The sequence below is a fragment of the Coffea arabica genome, chromosome 10c, assembly GCF_036785885.1.
Source record: "Coffea arabica cultivar ET-39 chromosome 10c, Coffea Arabica ET-39 HiFi, whole genome shotgun sequence".
Classification (NCBI taxonomy): Eukaryota; Viridiplantae; Streptophyta; class Magnoliopsida; order Gentianales; family Rubiaceae; genus Coffea; species Coffea arabica.
In genome coordinates, this window is record NC_092329.1 from 1,136,154 (window position 1) to 1,156,907 (window position 20,754).

General features: G+C 37.5%; 3 protein-coding genes across 3 annotated transcripts; 2 read left to right on the forward strand and 1 right to left on the reverse strand.

The window, feature by feature from the left end:
* Positions 1 to 696: 696 nt before the first annotated feature.
* On the forward strand, positions 697 to 4,400 carry LOC113713345 (indole-3-acetic acid-amido synthetase GH3.17-like). The gene is made up of 4 exons (XM_027237058.2): positions 697 to 1,529; positions 1,887 to 1,988; positions 2,611 to 3,440; positions 3,682 to 4,400. The coding sequence occupies exons 1-4, from the start codon at positions 1,237 to 1,239 to the stop codon at positions 4,257 to 4,259; spliced, it is 1,803 nt and encodes a 600-aa protein (XP_027092859.1). The 5' UTR covers positions 697 to 1,236; the 3' UTR covers positions 4,260 to 4,400.
* Positions 4,401 to 5,918: 1,518 nt separating this feature from the next.
* On the reverse strand, positions 5,919 to 8,498 carry LOC113714342 (mannan endo-1,4-beta-mannosidase 5-like). Its single transcript, XM_027238144.2, has 5 exons — positions 8,009 to 8,498; positions 7,718 to 7,912; positions 7,458 to 7,580; positions 7,121 to 7,323; positions 5,919 to 6,707 (listed from the first exon to the last, which is right to left on the reverse strand). The coding sequence occupies exons 1-5, from the start codon at positions 8,369 to 8,371 to the stop codon at positions 6,209 to 6,211; spliced, it is 1,383 nt and encodes a 460-aa protein (XP_027093945.2). The 5' UTR covers positions 8,372 to 8,498; the 3' UTR covers positions 5,919 to 6,208.
* Positions 8,499 to 17,420: 8,922 nt separating this feature from the next.
* On the forward strand, positions 17,421 to 20,354 carry LOC140016046 (endoglucanase 3-like). Its single transcript, XM_072068942.1, has 5 exons — positions 17,421 to 17,847; positions 18,576 to 19,079; positions 19,187 to 19,336; positions 19,450 to 19,561; positions 19,653 to 20,354. The coding sequence occupies exons 1-5, from the start codon at positions 17,632 to 17,634 to the stop codon at positions 20,147 to 20,149; spliced, it is 1,479 nt and encodes a 492-aa protein (XP_071925043.1). The 5' UTR covers positions 17,421 to 17,631; the 3' UTR covers positions 20,150 to 20,354.
* The last annotated feature ends 400 nt before the right edge of the window (positions 20,355 to 20,754 follow it).

Genomic DNA, 20,754 nt, shown 5'->3' on the forward strand with positions numbered 1-20,754 from the left:
TACATTGACCTCCGTTGAGGTTACTAATCCTTTGCAAATTTAGTCCAAATGATTAAAATATTATTTTAGGGAGTGAAATTAGAATTTTGTACTAAATTTGTCCTTTGTGCTACATATCCAATGAATGACAAAGTACTATAAATCAATTAATAATTAATAAATTTTAAAGAGTATAATTTATAGGCAAACACGCATTACTCATTTAAAGTACCAACTCTTTACAAGTATTTTACTTTCAAATATTTAATTTATGATAAATTTTGTCATTTAGTGTAATTTTTCAAACCACAGGAGAGGTCAGTGCAAATGTCAAAAACCTGAGGGGAGGTTTTTGCAATTATCCCATTATATTATACATGGGTTGCCATAAATTATCAAGAATCGAAATATGAGAGACTGACTTAAAGCATATTGAAAAAATATACTATATTCTAAAGCTAAAAAAAAAAAAAAAAAAAAGAGTAGCGTTGATGTTCCCTTCTGGTTAGTTTATGTCTTACAAAAATTTGGTATATTTTCAATGAATTTGTGTAGACACACCAACTTCTTGATCACATGAAAACTGTACGAGTTTATGTCAAATTTTACAAGAATTATTTCTCGATTTGTGATAGAAAGTTTCTTTTTCCTTTTAAAAAATTTTTTTTACAAGAATTATCATCTGTGCAAAATACAAATGGACCTCCCAACGCACTGCTTCCTTATTTCCAGAGTTTAAAAAAGCAAAAAGCCACGTCCTGTACTGTACGTCTGGTTGATAATACTTGATATCAGTGCAGTGGAGTTTTTTTCTTTAATTTAATTTAATTAGTAAACAAATGTGCGAATATTGCACGACCTGCCGGTGGCGAGGGCAATCTTTCTTTTAGTACCAGTATTCAGTTTGATACTCTTTCTTTCTTGGGCTGGCAAATGAGAAAAATTTGCTGTTCATGGCTTTGTGGGTCTAGATTAAATATTGTTGCGTGCCTGGTATCGGAATCAGATGCATAGGTATCTACACGGAACACGGGATACTACTACTAGTGACATATCGGAATCAGATGCATAGCTGTCTTCTTGTTCAATTGATTCCCTTGATTCTTGACCGAGTCCGTTCATCTTAATCACCGATTAATTGTCTGTCCAAGAAACAGATAAAAAGCAGTTGAATTGATGATGATGGATTTTGATTATCAGGCTTCAACTTAGACTACTGCAGCAGCAGCAGCAGCAGATAGCTAGCTAGCTGTAAACATGCCGTTGCCAGCTTTGGATTCAACAGATAGCGAAGCGATTCTGGAGCTTTTGGAGAAGGTGACTGCTGATGCTAGTCAAATACAGGATGAATTGCTGGAGGAGATTTTAACAACAAATGCAAACACCCAGTATCTGAAAGGTTTCTTAAATGGCTACTCTAATAAGCAACTTTTCAAGAAGGCGGTGCCGGTCGTAGAATACCAAGATATCGAGCCTTTCGTTGATCGGATAGCCAACGGAGAGTCATCCCACCTAATATCTGCACACCCCATTACTGAGCTACTCTTGAGGTAAAAAAAAAAATTTTTTAATAAAAAAAAGTCAATATTAGCCCCCGCTTTTTTTTTTTTTTTTCAATTTGTTTACAGATTCGCTTATTTAATTTGATAGATTAATCCATCTCAATTCATGTAATCTGTTTTAGGAAGAAAAATACTCAACTCTTGAGGTGAACATATTTAGTTGCAAATTGAGAAAAAAGATTGCTTTACCAAAGGAGAAGAAAGATTAGGTAGACGACTTTGGTTTACGAAACATAACTTGGTCAAAGACTCAAGATTAAGTATTAACTTACCTTTTTCTTTTAATGATTGCTATCTCATTTGTTCCTGTTCTGAGTCTTCTGACTTTTTAACACTTCATTGCAGCTCAGGAACTTCCGGTGGAAAGCGGAAAGCGATTCCGACAACAGCTGAAGAGCCAAGGCGCAGGGCATTCTATGCCAGTCTCACTGCTACTATACTAAACAAGTGATCATATTTAGAATTCTTTTCTTCAAGCTTACTGCTCACAAATGAATTTTTCTTATCTAAGTTACCTGCAATTATTATAGGAGTGACTACTTGTTAAAGGTTTCTGCATTCCACGTTAGAATTAGGTATCTCCACAACTAATGCAGCTTCTAGTTGTCAGGGATTTTGCCAAATCCCTACTCTTAACAAAATCAAGGTCTGAAGTTCGATATACTACTAGTTGCAAAATATGTTTTGTTGATTTCACTGGAGTTCCCCGAACACAAGTAATTCTAAGATAAAGGAGAGTTGTCCAATTTGAACCATGAACTCTCTCATGCCATTACCCTTGAGGTCTTATATAATATAGATGGTTTACAGTATTAGATAAGTAGGTTTCAGTTGGTCGTTGAGCAACTGGACCCATTTAATTAGTTATCTTGTTGGCAAGTTTTAATTGGTCATTGAGGCTTGAGCAACTTATGGAAGTTGCTCAATGACTACCATAAAACTTCTATTGAAAATTAAAAATCCTTGTGTCTTAAAATTAGTCCTAGTTGTGTAAACAAGTACTTGTATCTCGATCCCACAAAATTCAAATTGTGATATTGTCTTGGCTGTATTTGATGCTTCCATTCAGGCACATTGAATTCTGGAATCAAGGTAAACAGATGAACTTTCGATTCATCATGCCAGAAATGACTACCTTGGGTGGATTGGCGGTAACTAATGCTGTATCAAGCAACTTCAGGAGGAGCAGAATGCAAAACCGTTCTAATTGCTGGAATAATGACACTAGCCCAGATGAGGTGATATTATGTCAAGATATCAAACAGAGCATGTACTGCCAATTAGTTTGTGGTCTTGTGCAGCGTGACGCCGTAGTGAGAATCGGAACAACTTATGCATCCGGATTTCTTCGCGTCATCAAATTCTTGGAGGAGCATTGGCAAGAACTCTGTTCCAACATAAAAACAGGACATATCAGTGATTGGATCATTGATCCTGGATGCCAGAAGGCTGTATCTTCGATTTTGAGCCAACAGATGCCCTGCTTAGCTGATTCAATTGAAATTGAATGTAGATCAGGATCATGGGGAGGAATAGTCAAGAGGCTTTGGCCTCGAACCAAGTGCATTGAGGTCGTCAGTACAGGGACTATGACCCAATATATCCCAAACCTTGAGTTCTACTGTGGTGGGGTGCCTTTAGTTTCAATGTACTATGCGGCTTCCGAGGGATTTTTTGGTCTCAACTTGAAGCCATTGAGCGACCCTTACAATGTGTCTTACACTCTTGTACCATGGATGGCCTACTACGAGTTTTTGCCACTAGGTCATAAGCAGAGTACTACACAAGAGCATAGCCAAGATAATGATACTAATTGCATGAGTACGCTGGGTGAACTCGTCGATCTTGTCAATGTGCAAATTGGTCAGCAGTATGAACTAGTAGTAACTACCTTTACAGGTTGGCTCTCTTTACTCTTCAACTTTGCTTGCATTGTCCTTCTTCAATTTAGTATATGCCTCGTTGGTGTCCACAATCAAATGACTGAGTTAAAAGTTACATACAAACACTAGCTATGTGAATGGTAACTTTTCTTGTTTCCAGTGTTCTAAACTTCTTTAATGCCTCGTTGCCCAAAATAAAAAATAGAAAAACCCTCAAGTCTAAATTTTTAGCATTGCCTCCTTCCTGTACGCTACAGGGCTTTACAGATATAGAGTTGGAGATGTTCTCATGGTAACTGATTTCCATAACAACACCCCTCAATTCAAAGTTGTGCAACGGCGTAATGTGGTTTTGAGCATAGACTTGGATAAAACAACTGAAGAAGGCCTCTTGAAAGCAGTTTCAAAAGCCATGCAAATCCTTGAACCACTTGGCTACCTTCTCACAGACTACAGCAGCTATGCAGACATGTCCAGTTTTCCAGGGCACTACGTTCTCTTCTGGGAGCTTCAAATGAGAGAAAATGCGGGAATAGCTGCAGTGCTTGAGAGGGTTCAAATGGAAGGATGCTGCAATGTGGTGGAAGAATCATTAGATGGGATGTACAAGACACTGCGGAGGCGAAGCAATGTAATCGATCGGTTGGAAATTAGAGTTGTGAAACGGGGAACGTTTGACGGCCTCATGGACCTGTTTCTTTCCGAGGGTGCTTCTTTGAATCAATACAAGACGCCTAAGAGCATTAAATCTGAGAAGGCCATCCAATTCTTGAACTCAATGGTGGTGGAAACATTTTTCAGCCGAGTATTGCCTGCCTTTCCTCCGACGGGATGAATGAATGAAAGTTTAGCATCAAACCGTCTCGAAATCTTTGTGCGGGAAACTGTCTTGAAAAGACAGAGCCTTAATTTCAGTTAATCAAATCCGGAACATGCAATGCAAATGCATATAAATCAATTACTATCAATTTGCTGAGATGAAGTTAAAGCAAAACCCGGATGATGAAATTGGCAAATGCGGAGACTTTTGCCTTTTCTTTTCTTCTTTTCAAGTTTTGATGAGATGAGAGAAGCCGCCGCCAGAGGCAAAATGCCAAACTAACTAACGTGTGTGAGTGTGACGGATGCAAATGCACATGTCTGTATGTATGTGGCATCTAAGCTAATTACGCAATTGGCTATCTGAATATTGGTCAAAGACTCCAAAACAAAACAAAACAAAAAAAAGAAAGAAAGAAAGAAAAGGGTAGGGAGTGGCAGATCAATAAAATTTCTTTTTTTTTTTATGCTTAAAATTCACTATATATATATTTATTTATTTTTTTTTTGCCTTACTAATTTATCAATTTGCCCCCATTGATTAACAAAAGAAAATATATATTTGAGCATTGGGTTGTCAAAATCCAATATAAACATCTCGCCGTGAATGATTTGCTAATAATAAGACAATCTAGTAATACACATAATCCATCACTTCAATATGGTACCTGTGGAGGCCAATTGTAGATTTGTCCACCTCGGCACCGTCTTGGAGTTAACGGTGAGCCCTTGAAACCCTGGTAGCGCTTGGAGAGGGACCTCCCCAGGATTCGATCCCTGGTCCCTTGTATAAGGGGTCTTGGGGATGTTTCCTTGAAGGCTAGAAAAAAAAGAGCAAACGTGAGGGACATGTCGCCCATTCGGAGGATGGACGACCCGGATTTGATCTTGGAGGAGAGAGAAAGGGCAATTCAGTAATTGGGTTGCATGGCCCACCTTGCAGGCCCACCTGTCGGCCCATGTTCCTGTAGCTCAAGTGGTACCAGGAAAAAAAGAGCAAACGTGAGGGACATGTCGCCCATTCGGAGGATGGACCCGGATTTGATCTTGGAGGAGAGAGAAAGGGCAATTCAGTAATTGGGTTGCACGGCCCACCTCGCAGGTCCACCTGTCGGCCCACGTTTCTGTAGCTCAAGTGGTACCAGGAAACATCTCCAAGACCCCTTGTACAAGAGACCAGGGATCGAATCCTGGGAAAGCTCCTTTCAAGCGCTACAAGGGTTTCAAGGGTTCACCCTTAACCCCAAGACGGTGCTGAGGTGGACAAATCCACAGTTGGCCTCCAGAGTACCTATATATACAAACTTAATACTTTAAAACATTGGGTTTAGTTTATTGGTTTAGAGCTAATTTACACGGTAATGAGTTGTAAAACGTTAGTGGATCCCTTTCCTCTTGCCTTATTTATCAATTATAGCACGTCATCACTGCATTTAATTACTTACTATATGTATATCATTATTGCCAAATACCATTTATCAAACTCAAATGAGCTTTTATTCTGAAACTTCTAAGTGCAATTTGCCGATCCATTTGACCACTTAAGAGCATAGAAAAAGTCAACAAGGACAAAAAACCTTGAAAGAAAAAAAAATACAAATCAAAACTACATCAAGTAGTCAAGAAAGAACATCATTTCAAATAACCAAACGAAAGATAGCACTGGATCCATTAATTGAAGGTAAATCACACTTTTATTTCATTGGTTACAACTTTGCATAAAAACATATAGAATTTGTAATTAACCTCTATATATCCTGCATTAAGGTACGAGAATTTCCATGCAGATTCTCAAGCTTTTTAAATTGAAGGTGATGCATCGATCAAGGATTTGCGTGCCACACTAAAAATTTGTACATCTTTGAAATTAAGAAGTACAGATATTTAATGCAGAATCAATTTTCATTATTCAAGAATTTAATAGTACTAATCAAATATGACCCCATGCATCAAGAGCCAATACTCTCAGAGCAGTTGGGATGACGAACGATGATGGCCGTGCTGCTTTGCCTGATGAAGCAGTGCTCTGCGGGAAGGATGACGATGGTTCATCAATCTTGGGTGAGCCTCCTGGCCCTGGCCGTGGGCGTCATCAGCTCCGGCGACCAAATGGGACAGAGCACTCATGGCATGGGCTTGTCTGGACATGATTGCGGTGGTTGAAGGATTCCGGCCTAACACAACAGCGTATCCGTCGTCGTACGAATCCATTCCTTGGGCCATGAGCTGCCATATTAAGCTTCCGCTCATGGTTCCTCCGCTCCTTGCATAGCCGTATGTTATTCTGTACACGTTGCTCATGTAATCGTCTCTCGCTCTCAAGCTGTAGCCTGGATCTCTGCTGGACTTGCCAAATTCCGCGATGACTAGCGGCTTTTTCAGTATGGTCCTCGAGTCTTCCCAATGGCTTGACATCCACCTCTGCATAAATACCAACTGTGCTTTGTCATCTTTTCCAGATAACCTGCCACCCAATGTATTAATATGTGAGATCATGTCGGCTTTTTAGGATGCGATTGGCATTTAAACTGAAATTAAAAGATTAACATTACGTTAAGAAGGAATTAATTATATCATGCTTGCTTTCCACAACGAATCTTCTGTCCCACACTCTGTGCCACTCTCTGTCCCACTTTTTATTATATTGCTATTTCTCCTACATAAATATCATGTTTTAATTCTTTTTTGTTTCCTTAAAATCCAATAACTATTAATTACGTAAAAAATAAATACAACAGATTCAAAAAAGTAATATATAATAGAAATTAAAAAATATAGCAGAAAATTCATAAAAAATCTCATTTTGATTGCTAAAACCATGGGATTATTGGTTGATATAACTTTTTTTTTCTTCTTTTTTTTTTTTTTTTAATTTACCATTGATCTGGATATGCATGGATGGTGGCGAAATCAACGTCCCTGAGGAGATTGCTGCTTATGAAATCTGTTCCAACTTGGTAACCAGGATTAAATTGTTTCTTTTCGGGCTTTGTGTCCCCATAAAATCCTTCCATGCCAATCTCCAGCAAGTGCTTCCGGTCCAATGACTTCACGAAACTTGCCATCTCTCGAGTCCATTCCTATGATCAACAACATTTCAACTCATTCATTCATTCATTTCAGCACAATGTATTAAAAAAAAACTCTAACCAATATACATATTTCAAATGAAATGGTCGTGCCCGAAAAATGCACTACGGCAACGAGTCCTCACATTGACTGTCCTTCCGGAGTAATCAGCTTGGCAGCGGGGCTCGTTCACGAGTTCCCATGCCATGATTGTGGGATCATCCCTGTACGAAATTCTTGTAATTGTGTTGAACCTTGTCACCACTCTCTGCAAACGCGAACCATATGTACATTTCCCAAAAAAAAAAAAAAGCATTATTCGTCCAGATTAAAGAAAATAAATCTGGAAGACGTGCATGGAAACATAATTACCGACTCTTAATTGCAGCTTTCTCTTAGTCTTACCCTGATGTGATCTTTGTAGTAGCCTTTGATGGTGGGATGCGTGTAGAAATCATCGTCACCGTTGACGTGTGCTCCTGCATTTCGAGCCCACTGAGCATACTGCCTTCTACCCCCAAAGTCATTGTAATTGTTCACAAAACTCAATATCAAACGAATTCCATGCTTCTTTGCCTCAGAAATCGCAAAATCCAGCGCCTGTATAGTGGTATACCACGTACACCAGCATTATAATTAAGCTAGCTAGTTGCAATACAAAAATAGAAGTGCTTGAAAAAAATAATAATAATGAACCTGAAAAACACGTTCATCATAAATTCCAGGTGATATTTGAAGTGCACGGTCGCCTCCATCGCCGAAAGCCCAGGTTCTGCATACCGAGAGACCGGCAGCGGAGGCATCTCTCAACACTTCAGACACTTTATGCCTCTCGCTAGGGTCAGCGGCTACGTGCATCAGCCAATAGGAATTGAATCCATTGAAGAGAAATGGTGAGCCATTCAGAACAAAACGAGGACCCTGAGTCCTAACAAATCCTGCACCATTTCTTGCAACCGTACTACCGCTAGCTTCACAAGCAAGAACTAGTAACAGTAGTGCTACCAGTGCAGCAGCTAGTCCAAAAAGATGGCTTATTCTTCTACTACAACTTGCCATTGATTGATGGACACAATAGAATGATGTGTGTTGCTATAATGCTGGAGGCTGTTAATTTGAGTGGTTGATGACTGACGAGGGGGATATGATGAATTGTGGGAGGAGGGCGCTATTTATAAGGTGCTGATGATAAGAAGAGTTGCTAAAAATAGAAAACCTAGCGGCGGAAGTTAAGTAGGTTTTCCGGTGACGGTGGTTTGCTAAATTGATTTAACTATGGAGATTCGTTCGATGATGCATCATGCATGCAGGGGTGGGGTATCACTATCACGTAAAGTGGGGTGAGAAGAAAGAGTATGAGAATAGAGACAGAGAGAGAGTTGATTGGTTGAAAGCCGAACGTCTGCCGAAGAATTCATGGGATTGAGGTTTTGCGAAAGGTTGACGAGGGAAAAAAACAAAAACAAAGAAAGGCCGGAGGGGCTGCTAAATATAGCTGATTTGCTTATCCCATGTGGTTGGTTTAATTTGATCCTTGAATTATGGATGGTATTCTTAAAATTCATATTGCTACGGCAAGAGTTGTTACCCTACCGAATTTTTAACGAATACTGCCATACAAATTAAAGAGATCGATCATACTCATTCATGATGAAGAAGAGCGCATAGCTCTTGCCACCAAAAAATGGGGAAAAAAGAAACAAGAAAAGGTGGCACATAGATTTGAAGTTGATCGTCATGATATATGTGGATGAACGTCCTTGACCATCTTTGCTTCAGGGAGTGACCATCTGATTCTGATCTTAGATGGGGAATTCAAGAAACTCGTCTTTCTTTTTTGCTATATCTGTTCTAGTTTGTTTTGTGCACGCATTGTACTTGTAGCTGCAGGTTGATCATGTGGGAAAATCTGAATAACTTCCCGCTTTAGGTTGATCACGTACGTACCCATCTCATGTAGTTTGAGTTTGAGGGCAACATCACAGATTAATTTAACCATTGCACTCCTGGCAAAAGACTAATAATTACTTATCCTTTTATATGAGTTGCTGATTCCAGAGAAACTTTTACGTGCTTCTCCTTTTGAGGATAACGATTAGATGTTTATTGATGGAGAAAAGACCAAGATAAATTCAGCGATGTTCTTGAGTAGCAGACAGCGCTACTGGATTTCTTTTAATTTTCCTTGTTATTTTGCTGTGGCTAGCAAATAGCAGTAATTAATGGTTCCATGCAAGAAGAACTTGTATCCACATTTGCATTTGGCGGACAGTCCATATATAGCCATCCTCTCTTCGTTGCCGTCAAGGCAATGTAATACTTTTACTAAAATTAATGCAGATAGGCATGGAGGTAAGTCTACTAGCGCAGAAAGCCAAGGAGAAATTGACTGGTATTGGGAAAAGAATGTAAGGTTAAATAACCTGTTAAAAAGAGAAAACCCGGGCCGGTAGTATGGCGCCGGCAACGGCGAGTATAATGAAATTAGGGACCCATGGACACATCATATCATCTGCAACAACTTGAGTTGGTCCGTGTTACTCTCTCTCTCTCCGTGGACTGGTCAGAGGGTGCTGTCATCTGCTTCTTCTTCCAAATTCCACGGCTCTTCTGTCTATCTAGCTCAAGCGCTGCAAACGAATCCTAAGTTGGAACTCAATTCCAACTCGATCAATATCAAATTTGAATTGATTAAATTGACTTCGAGTTCAAAAGTATTAAATTGGTTAGTTCGTGCATACTCGATTATATATATATATATATATATATATATATATATATATATATATATATATTTTTTAATAGTAAAATTATATATATTTATAATATTTATTAAAAAATTATTATTTTATTTATTTTTTAAAAATAAAATAATTATTTTTTTATTTTTTTAACCTCGAGCTTGAGCTTTGACATTTTGAACTCATCGATCTCGAACTCGAGTTCAAATTTCGTAAAATAATACTAAAATTCGATTCGATTAGATCAAAACTCTACTTGCTTAATTACACTCGTACTTCGGTTTTCACCAACAAAGACTTCAATTGAAATTCAGAAGTATATTATCGTTCAAACTTCAAAGTACAATTGCAATCTGTACTGGTATAATTACATTTAGGATTCTCATAGGAGATAGATGTATCATTTGATAGAAGCATCGTCTTTTTTTTTCCCTTTTCTTTTTATGGGTTAGAAAAGGATCAACATCCATATAAAAAGTTCAAAAGGAACTCTTTTAAGTAAGACTGTCATTATTGGCCAACCGAGGCTCAAATCACAATTATAGACAAGGTGATATATATTCTTTTTTGTGCTATATTGCACTACAAAGCTATTTATCCTTCTGTTGGTGTTATTACTCTCGTAGTATAAAACTTTCATTGAAAGTCTATCATTCTTTTACACAATCACCATTTAACTAAACATGTCAAATCATCAGTTGGTTGGTTCTATTAGAATCTTCTGCGTGTGCATATTACCTGGTTAAGCAGTTTGAGCCCTAATTGGATTTATACAGTAATTTTTGTTGTAGAGATACTGCATTTCACATGGTAATGAGATTTTATGGATTGACTAAACTAGATTAAATTTACTTTTCACTTGGTAACAAGATTGTATCAATTGATTAAACTAGATTAAATTCATTCGAATAACACTCTGTCTTGCTCTTGAATTAATGAATTGATTAACCGCTGGTACCAAAAAAAAAAAAAAACAAAGTAATAGAAGGATCAAGACAAGAATATAAAATAGGGAAATTTATACTGGTTCTGACCATTTTTTATCCCACTTTCTATCTCTCTTAACTGTTTATCCTTCCATAATAATTTTGATTTTTTATTTTCTTTTTCGTGTTCCTTGTGTCCATATCTGATTTTCTTAAATATTTACCAGTTAAACATGTCAGTCAATGGCTTCTATGATTTTCAGTGGCATGCCACTGATGTTCTATTGGCCACTGCCATGATGTGTACTTTTTGCCTTGGATTGGTGTTTAGCACATTAGAATAAGTGTACTGAATGTTTTCAAGCCATTTACACACTTTTAATGATATCTACAACAATTAACTACACAAGTAACAATTAAAAAACCTATAAAGTATGTTAGTAGAGGTTCGATGCAAGATACTGGACCTATATCAATTGAAGAATAATGGCCTGGTTTGGCAAGCAAGTTTTTAGCCAAACTTGTCTGCTACAAGTTTTTTAAAGCTTTAACTACATCAAACTTAAAAAAATTTTCAAAAATTTTAAACTATATACTTCAAAATATCCAAAAATTTACATACATCAAAAATTTTTTCTACAACTACTTTTACAGTAAAGTTTTAGACAAACACCCAAAACACTCACTTTGCAAAACGGGTGCAAGGAAAACTAAGCATTTGCTTATAGAATTGGACCTATATGTATTGCTTGCTTTTATACTAACCAAACCCCAAAAAAAAAAAAAAAAAAGGATAGAACCTCTTTATCCCATTTCATGAACATAGATACATTTTTTGCATAGTCATTGAGCCATGAGAGACTTGGGGGAGGAAATGCCCTTATTTACCCATGAAAGACTCAAGGGAGTAACTTACAGTAAAAGCAGTGAGGTTAGCCTCAGAAAAAAGTAAGAGAACAGAATTGGAATAACATTGAGCTTCATGCGTCAACTCAGAATCGAGGATCCAAATCACGATGCACTCGCAAGCATACGTGTGTTAGAAGATATCCTAAGTTTGCTATCTGATTTGTCATGCTCCTTTTCCTTTGCAACTAGAAAAGTAAACCGTATAGCTAAAGGTATATATGGCTTATTTTGCTAGAGATGTTAGATGTGATGCAGTGTGGAAAGATTCCCAGCTATCTCCGTTGGATTGCTAGAAAAAGCATACAGACAGCAAGTTAGTTAGCCAGTATTGCAAAGTATAAAGTACTTTTGTGAATATGTTGACACACACAAAAATGGACCTCATCGATGACCTACTTTATTTATCTACTCTACCATCCATAGAATGTTCATAGTCTGAGTTCGTTGTAGATGTGATTTAAGTAGCATCATTTTATATATTTCTCATGTCAAATCAAATGAACTTTCTATGCATCAGTGATATTCACCACGTCTCCCTCAAGCACAATTGCTTTATCGGAAAATCATTCTAGATGCCAAATTAATGCCTTTTATCATGGCCATCATTCATCTCTGCAACCTCAAGTCTCACAATTCTCAGGCATTGGAATAGGAGGACTTTAAACATATAGGAAGAGGTTTTTGCGAAGAAGAATTTTTGTGGATAAGAAGCAGCCTGCAAATATTAGTTAAAGCAAAAGCAAGAATATATTACTTTCTTTAGCTTAACGTTTTAAAGTCTATTTTGATGTCATTGTGCTGTTAATTTTTAGCTAATTCAAGAAGTACTGGAAGAAAGAATAAAAATAAAAAGTTCCTAGGCATAAAGATTCTATTTTATCAATGTTCACCAAAAACAATAATGATTGCCAAACTTTAATATAGTTAAGCGTAGATGGAATTCACGAGAAGCAAATATGATATTATGGATCGGTAGTTTTAAATGGAGGGAGTGTAAGTAAGAAATTTCGAATTCGAATTCTTCCACTCACACTATATACCCTATTAACGTTCGGTGTCACTATCAATTTCTCCCTTAACGTTATCTTTTTGTCATTTTATCCCTAAAACTAGTGGTCAAATTTAACGGAGTTTGTTAATTAAAGTAAAAAAGACAAGTTTAGCCCTTAAAGTTATTATCATTTTACCCTCATAAACTATAGTCTCATTATCAATTTACCTTATAGAGTTATTTCTTAGACAATTTATTCCACCATTAAACCAACTTAACAAGTTTAAAAACTTTAGAAAAAAGTACTCTCCTCTCTGTATAATAAAAATAATAAAAAATTTAGAATGACTCTTCCCCTCTTTAGTATCAAGAAAAAAAGTCAATGTATTAATTTCTTTCTTCTTGGCAATCTTATTAATATTAAAAAAAAGAAAGATCGGAAGGGGGAGGGAGAGGGGGAGAGAGAGATAGATAGAGAGAGCTCAATTCTTTTTTTAGAAAGTACAAATAAGAAAGAATTAAATACTTTTATTATTTTAAAATTATTTTACTTTACTATTTACCACCAGATTTCAATTCTAATTCCAATAATCTTAAATTAATACGATAATGTTAGACTTTTTTTTTTCTTTGCAAAATCTAATTTTCTCTCTCCTTCTTTCCTATCTCTTTTTCTTTTCATGGTATTAATAAGTATGAAAAAAGAAATTTGAGAAAACTCTTTTATTTTTATATTTTTGGATTTCTTAAAGTGAAAAAAAGAAGAATAATCATTCTAAATTTTTTATTTTTAATTATATATATAAGGGTAAATATATTTAAAATTTTTTTACCATAATAGTTAGATTAACGATGAAGTACAATGCCAAGAAAATAATGTTAGGAATTAAATCGATTATATCACAATAATTTAAAGGAATAAAGTAATAATAACAGTGTAGTAATGTTATAGGACAAAAGGGTATTTTTGTCCAAAATTTCTTAACATGTTGAGTTCAATTACTTATGGGGGTAAAGTGACTAAAAGATAACGTTAGGAGATAAACTGATAGTAGTGATATAGTTTAAAGAGGTAAAGTGATAATAACCCTAAAAAAAAATAGTTGTGTTAATTGTAAACTGGTTCATTGTTAGTACTTTAATTATACTAATAAAGAAAGGAAGAAAAGTGTAATTGTAATCCAAAGACAAAATGTTGCCTTAGGTTTAATTAAATTTATATCCATTCAAGATGTCTTCTCCACGTGTCCACATTGTGTTAGTAAGGTTTTTATTATTTTTGCTAAAGAACAAGAAATGTTTTGATTCTCAAAATTGGTCTGTTAAACTAATCAATTTATATTAACTGAGTAAATACTAAATACAAGTCTGTGTTAAATTTTAAAATAATAATGTGCACTGCACTTCTAGTTCCGGGCATCGCAAAACTTTATTACGAATGTTGACATTAGTTTGGACCAGGCCAACGTCGTCGTAGATTTGTTTCCTCTTCTTAGATGCAGGAGCCCAATACCGCTTCCCTGGGCCCCCAGATCATCCGGTCATAACAAAGAGAATTCTACAAGTTAAGTTCTATATAACACAAATTTTTAAAGTAATTCATCAAACGCATGGTATTTAATATCCAAAAAAATATCAAACTTCTTTTCTTTTCCTTTTTTTTTTTTTTTTTGTCCCTCCTTGTTTTGGTCGGCAGTGAAGGTTGTTCAGGAGATAGATATTGAAGGTTACAAGTTAAAAGGATCCGCCGCTATTAAAGGGAAAAAAATTGAAATGCAAATATTGCAATTTTTACAAGCTAAATAACAAAACCAGCATATAACAATGCCACGTTTAAAGAAAAGGGATAAAAAAAAAACACACACACACACACGAAAAAGTAAGGATAATGTAATTAGTGCATGAGGAGGCGTAAAGCACCTGGAAAACGTATGGTTCATTTTTAGATTGCTTCATTTCATGAACACAATTGCGTACTTGTTCTAGTATCTTTGCTTTGTGACAAAACAAATTACTTGTTCTAGTATCTTTGCTTTAGTTAGTGTGTGTGTGTGTGTGTGTATAATAAGGTCATTACCTTTGTAATCAGTCATTACCTTTGGTTGACACGCTCTCTATTTTTCAGATCAAATGAAAAGCAAAAGTTTTTCGTATTTAATGCTCCGGAGGCTAATCTTGAGCATTACATACAGCCAAGAAATACCCAACAAAAAAATAAAAGAGTAGCATTGTTTTACATATTGTACTGACAAAAATATCCATAAATTCCTCGCATTTATGGACCTTATGCAATTCACATACACTCACTCACTCGCTCGCATGCATGGTGAGATTTCAGTGAATGCCCGAAATGCATGCAGGGTAATCTTCAATTCAACTTTTGTATACAAGTCAAGGATTCAACAGTGACAGCGTGTATATAAAATCTACTCATTAGTAAATGTAGAAGTAGATTTTGGTGGACGTTTTTCAGTTTGATCACAATTAATGCTGCTAGTGTACAGAGATAATCCATGTTCTTTTTTAATTAAACTTCAAAATGACGTGCTTTTTACTACCGCCGCAATATGTCCTTAATTTCAAAACTCGGAGTAGCTTTGTCCCCAAAATCAGGGGAACACTATCCATCAATTGATGATTAATCCGTCTCTGGACTTAGACCGGCGCGCATGCAAAAGACAATATCCAGATTCTAGGCCATTATTTATTATTCCTTCGTCTCATGCTCTCAGCCGTCAACTGTCCTCCACCTTACATTATTGATTATCCTTCTCCCCCCCCTCCCCCCCCCCCCCCCCACACCCCTCCTCCAAAAAAATAAAAAATGAAAATAATTCACATTAATCCATAATGTAATGTATGAACCTTTTTAGATTGAAGGACGTAAATGCCAACATTAAGTGGGGAACTTCTCTCTAAGTTTCTCCTCTTGTAAGCACCTTCGAATTAAAGGACCGTTGGTCACTAACAAAGATTTTAAGTTTTGGTGGAGTAGCAAGTCAAATATTGCTTCCCATCAATGTGTCACTATATGTAACTTATTTTAAATCTACGCACCCGTCTGGTCCAATGATAGTTCGGTCTCTGTCGATTTTTCTAGGTCCCATCGGGCCTTTCTCCCCCCTCCCCCGATTCCTTCTAATCTAGGTTAGAATCGGAGTAGAAGTAAGGTGGACTAACTGTTGCCGTTTGATAAAAAAAAAAAAAAAAAAAAAACACGTTCGAATTTAATGCCAAATGGTTACTTGAAATTCTGAATTGATGTCCAGATTCCTTTTTGATTTATCTCATCAAATTTTTTGACATCCCCAAGCATATGCTATAAAGTAATTGCACAATCCACGGGCGGGTTCTTCGACTCTTTTGAAAAAATGGTGCTTTTTTTGGTCGAGAAAGGAAAAAAATTCTTTCTTTTTTTTGCTAACCAAAGATGCGTTCCCAAGAGAGTACCATAATCAAGAAAGGTAAGCAATGAGGTCCCGGAAAAGCAATCACTATTTTAGTCCCAATCTCAATTACACTGTCAATTAAAATCAACTTTATTTGGAGCCGATATCGTAGCGCGATCCACGGCAGCGGCTGAGAGAGGCCCCAAACCAAGCGTCATTCGCGCCTTCCCTTTCTTACGTTACTTACTTACTTACACGCTTCTCTAGAAAAGCGGCAGGCAGGCAGTTGTTCTTCCGGTATTTCCGTTTTCTTCTTCTTTTTTTTCCCCCGGAGCAAATTAATGACTCAATCCGAATTCTGAACAAAAAGAATATGTCATCATCATTGATGCTGTTCTTACTAGACACCCCTCAAAATCGTCTCATAATTTGCATTCATGACACCCCTCAAAATCTTTTTTAAGTACTAACCTATATGATATCAGTAGTGCTCTCTATTCAACTAAAATCATCCTTCACACCTTCTACTGCCTACGATTTGCCTTTGAGACGTCCCAAATTACAAAAGGTTCAAGTATTAATACGTAGAAAAGCGAAGTGAAGGTGAAAAAAATGATCAAAAGAAAGAAACATTAGTAATTTTGTTCTCATGATGACTTGCTCGTATTAATGAGTGCATGCATGCTCTCAAAATGCAGTAGTCAACAATTTTCTCAAGGAAGAAATGAATTAAGTGACATGAAATAAACGAATACAAGTGATAGGTCTTAAATTCGACCCCTCACACTTACACTATTTTTTTTTTAAAAAAAGGCCAACAGTTAGACAAATCCCACATTGTCCAAAGCTCAATGCTTCAACTACTTGTTGACCATTTTTGTTAGACTATCGTAGATAAGTATCATTTTTGGAGTCGAGCAAGGAGGAAAACGAGATGCTATAGCTTCCCAATTTCTTTTCTTTTTACTACTAGTTTTAAAGCTATAATAGCTACCCAATTTTCTAAATTTGCATTCAATTCCTAGCCGACTCCATGATCGAGTTTTACTACAACTGTTCAATTTTGATTTTTGGCAAAAGAATCCGGTTCAACCATAATGAAAACCGGTATTTGACAGGTATATATATATATATAACAAAAATGAAGGATTGAATGAATGTAAAGCCTAAATTTACGTGAGGGGTGATTGGATTGGATTTCCAAGCCCTCTATATAAAGGGTCCTCCTGAATTCCTTCTAAACTAACATGCATTGACCAAGATTACATTACAATACAAGCGGCCATTGCACGCTTGAAAAATAAACCAAACCTCCCCTCTCCCCCTCCCCTCTCCCCCTCCCCCAAGCGCAAGCAAAGAAGCAATGGCCCTGCCTTTCCTCTGCCTTGTAATCTTATTATCTTCCACATTGAACTCATGGCAAGTTGTTAAAGTGGCAGGGGGGTCGACGCCCAACTACAGAGATGCCTTGGCAAAGTCCTTATTGTTCTTTCAAGGCCAAAGGTCAGGGAGGCTCCCCCGCACCCAACAAATTGATTGGAGGTCCGCTTCAGGCCTCTCCGATGGTTCTTTTGCCCGTGTACGTACATCCAATTAACTTAACTATATATATATTTCTATCTCTTCTTTGGCTTTATTTCCTATCTGCTATTTTCAAGGCCATCACTAGCTGTACGGGAGGGAAAACATGAATGAAACATTACAGCTTTCGGTCCAACATGATGATGGCTTTTCATGTCTGCAGTTGTACACAGTTCAATAGTTAGAGAGTTTCAAGTTAGCAGTCTACACTTTGCAAATGATTTGAAATGATGAAAATCCATGCAGAAGAGCGGGGCGAAAAACTGATAATTGACAAACTTGTCTATACACGATTTTTTTTGCTTCGTCCAACCTCGTACTGTTATACTGTATTGTTTTTGAAGCATCACTTCATGTCTTGCAAAAATCAAAATAACTTCATGTCTTGCAGGCCTAGCTACTAGCTAGCATGTTGTCAGATGCGTACATGCAAAGTCCATTCTCAGTCCTTGACAATTTATAACAACTCACCACTTTCACTTATTGAAAAGTATGCCTTCGACACCATGATTGCTTCTGCCATAATCTTGTCTGCAATTATCTGCAAACACGAAATCACTTGCTCTTTCATTTTTGCATTTCTGAAAAAAAGATATTGTCTCCTTAGTCCTTACTGATGACAAGCGTGAAATCCCCAAGTGCTTTTCATACAAAATTCCTCCCTCCATGTTAGGAGGAAACAGATTTTGTCTAAAAGGAGCTGCTCCTGCTTGGATATGCATGCAGGTGGACTTAACCGGGGGATATTACGATGCTGGAGACAACGTCAAATTCAACTTCCCAATGGCATTCACGACCACCATGCTCTCTTGGAGCACGCTTGAGTATGGCAAGAAAATGGGACCTGAGCTACAGAGTGCAAGAGCTGCGATCCGTTGGGCCACCGACTATCTTCTCAAGTGCGCCTTGGCTACTCCTGGCAAGCTCTACGTTGGTGTTGGCGACCCCAACTCTGACCACAGGTGCTGGGAGAGGCCTGAGGACATGGACACTGTCAGGAGCGTGTACTCTGTTTCACCAAGCAATCCGGGCTCCGACGTGGCAGGAGAAACTGCTGCTGCATTGGCTGCTGCTTCCTTGGTCTTCCGAACAGTTGATCCGGCATACTCTAGACTGCTGCTGAGAACTGCTCAGAAAGTCATGCAGTTTGCAATTCAATACAGAGGTTCTTACAGTGACTCCCTCGGCTCTGCCGTTTGTCCATTTTACTGCTCGTATTCCGGTTATAAGGTACTACGTTCTTTTCATTCTTCACCCAAAGAATGCTAACCTTCAGAAGTGAATGATGTACAGAATGAATCATTCATTTTTAAATCTGATTTTTCCTCTGTTCACAGGATGAGTTATTGTGGGGGGCAGCCTGGCTCTTCAGAGCAACCAACAACGTTTACTACTTCAATTTCATCAGAAGTCTGGGAGCCAATGATGGAACGGACATTTTTAGCTGGGACAACAAATACGCCGGTGCTCGCGTTCTACTGTCAAGGGTAAAAACTTGCAACATCACATCGAAACATAAAATGAAACAGCTAATATATATCCAAATTCTCGTTGGACATGCATTAAAATGGAAGGTATAACAATCAATTGTCCATCGCAGAGAAGCTTGCTGAACAGAGACATGGCATTTGAGCCTTATAGGCAACAAGCTGAAGACTTTGTGTGCAGAATTTTACCAAATTCTCCGTATTCAAGCACACAATATACGCCAGGTAATGTTGATCATGGCACAAAAAGTTTAAACAGGCTTTTCGTTCTGCAAATCGCATGATGGCATGAATCTTGTTTGTGAACGAACTGCAGGAGGGCTGATGTTCAAGCTAAGCCAGAGTAACCTGCAATACGTGACATCCATAACCTTCTTGCTCACCACATATTCCAAATACATGGCAGCCACAAAGCACACCTTCAACTGTGGAAACCTTTTGGTCACCTCAAATACCTTGAGGAGCCTCTCAAAGCGACAGGTGGACTATATCTTAGGCGAAAACCCTTTGAAAATGTCGTACATGGTGGGATACGGCTCAGACTATCCGAGAAGAATTCACCACAGAGGCTCCTCCTTGCCCTCGGAAGCAATTCATCCTCAGTCCTTCGGCTGTGAAGGCGGATTCCAACCATTCTACTACACCGCCAATCCGAATCCTAACATCTTAACTGGAGCCGTCGTGGGGGGCCCAAATCAGAATGATTTCTTCCCAGATGATCGGACGGATTACAGTCACTCGGAGCCTGCAACCTATATTAATGCAGCTTTAGTTGGACCGTTAGCATTCTTTGCTGGGAGCTTCAACATGTGAGATGGAGTAGTCATGCTAATTAATTACTCCTATAATCAACCCGTTAGTCCAAATTTGATTTGAATTAGCGCAAAAAAGGAAAATTGTAGATATGTATTCCCCGGTGCTAGGCTAGCTTGCTTGTCCATAAACAGGGCATCATCATGCTAGTGCTGCCACTAGCAAATTAGGTGGTGGAATATGAATATCAAATGCTTTAACCAAATGATTTCCGAGTCCTACCTTACGCAAACGCTTCTTTCAGCTAATCTATGAAACCAAAACCTAAAACCATGTAAGTGTGTTTGGATTTACGCTACGCACTGTAATTGATTTTAGTTTCAGAATTTCGATAAAATTTAAATCTTGCAGCAGCTTCACTGGCTTTAGGTTGCTTCTTCTCTCCAAATTTCGATAAAATCTTGTGGTAGCTTGAAAAGTTCCAGTAGTACACACTTCAAAGATCTCTTGCCACTAAGCCGGCCGGAAGGTCAATGACTGTAAATCTCTGCTACGTTCATATTGATTCGATGTACATTTGCTGCTCGATTGACCAAAATAAAATCCAGAGGTTGAACAGTGACTTTATTATATTCGGTTTGTAGGGTACTATTATACAACGAAAA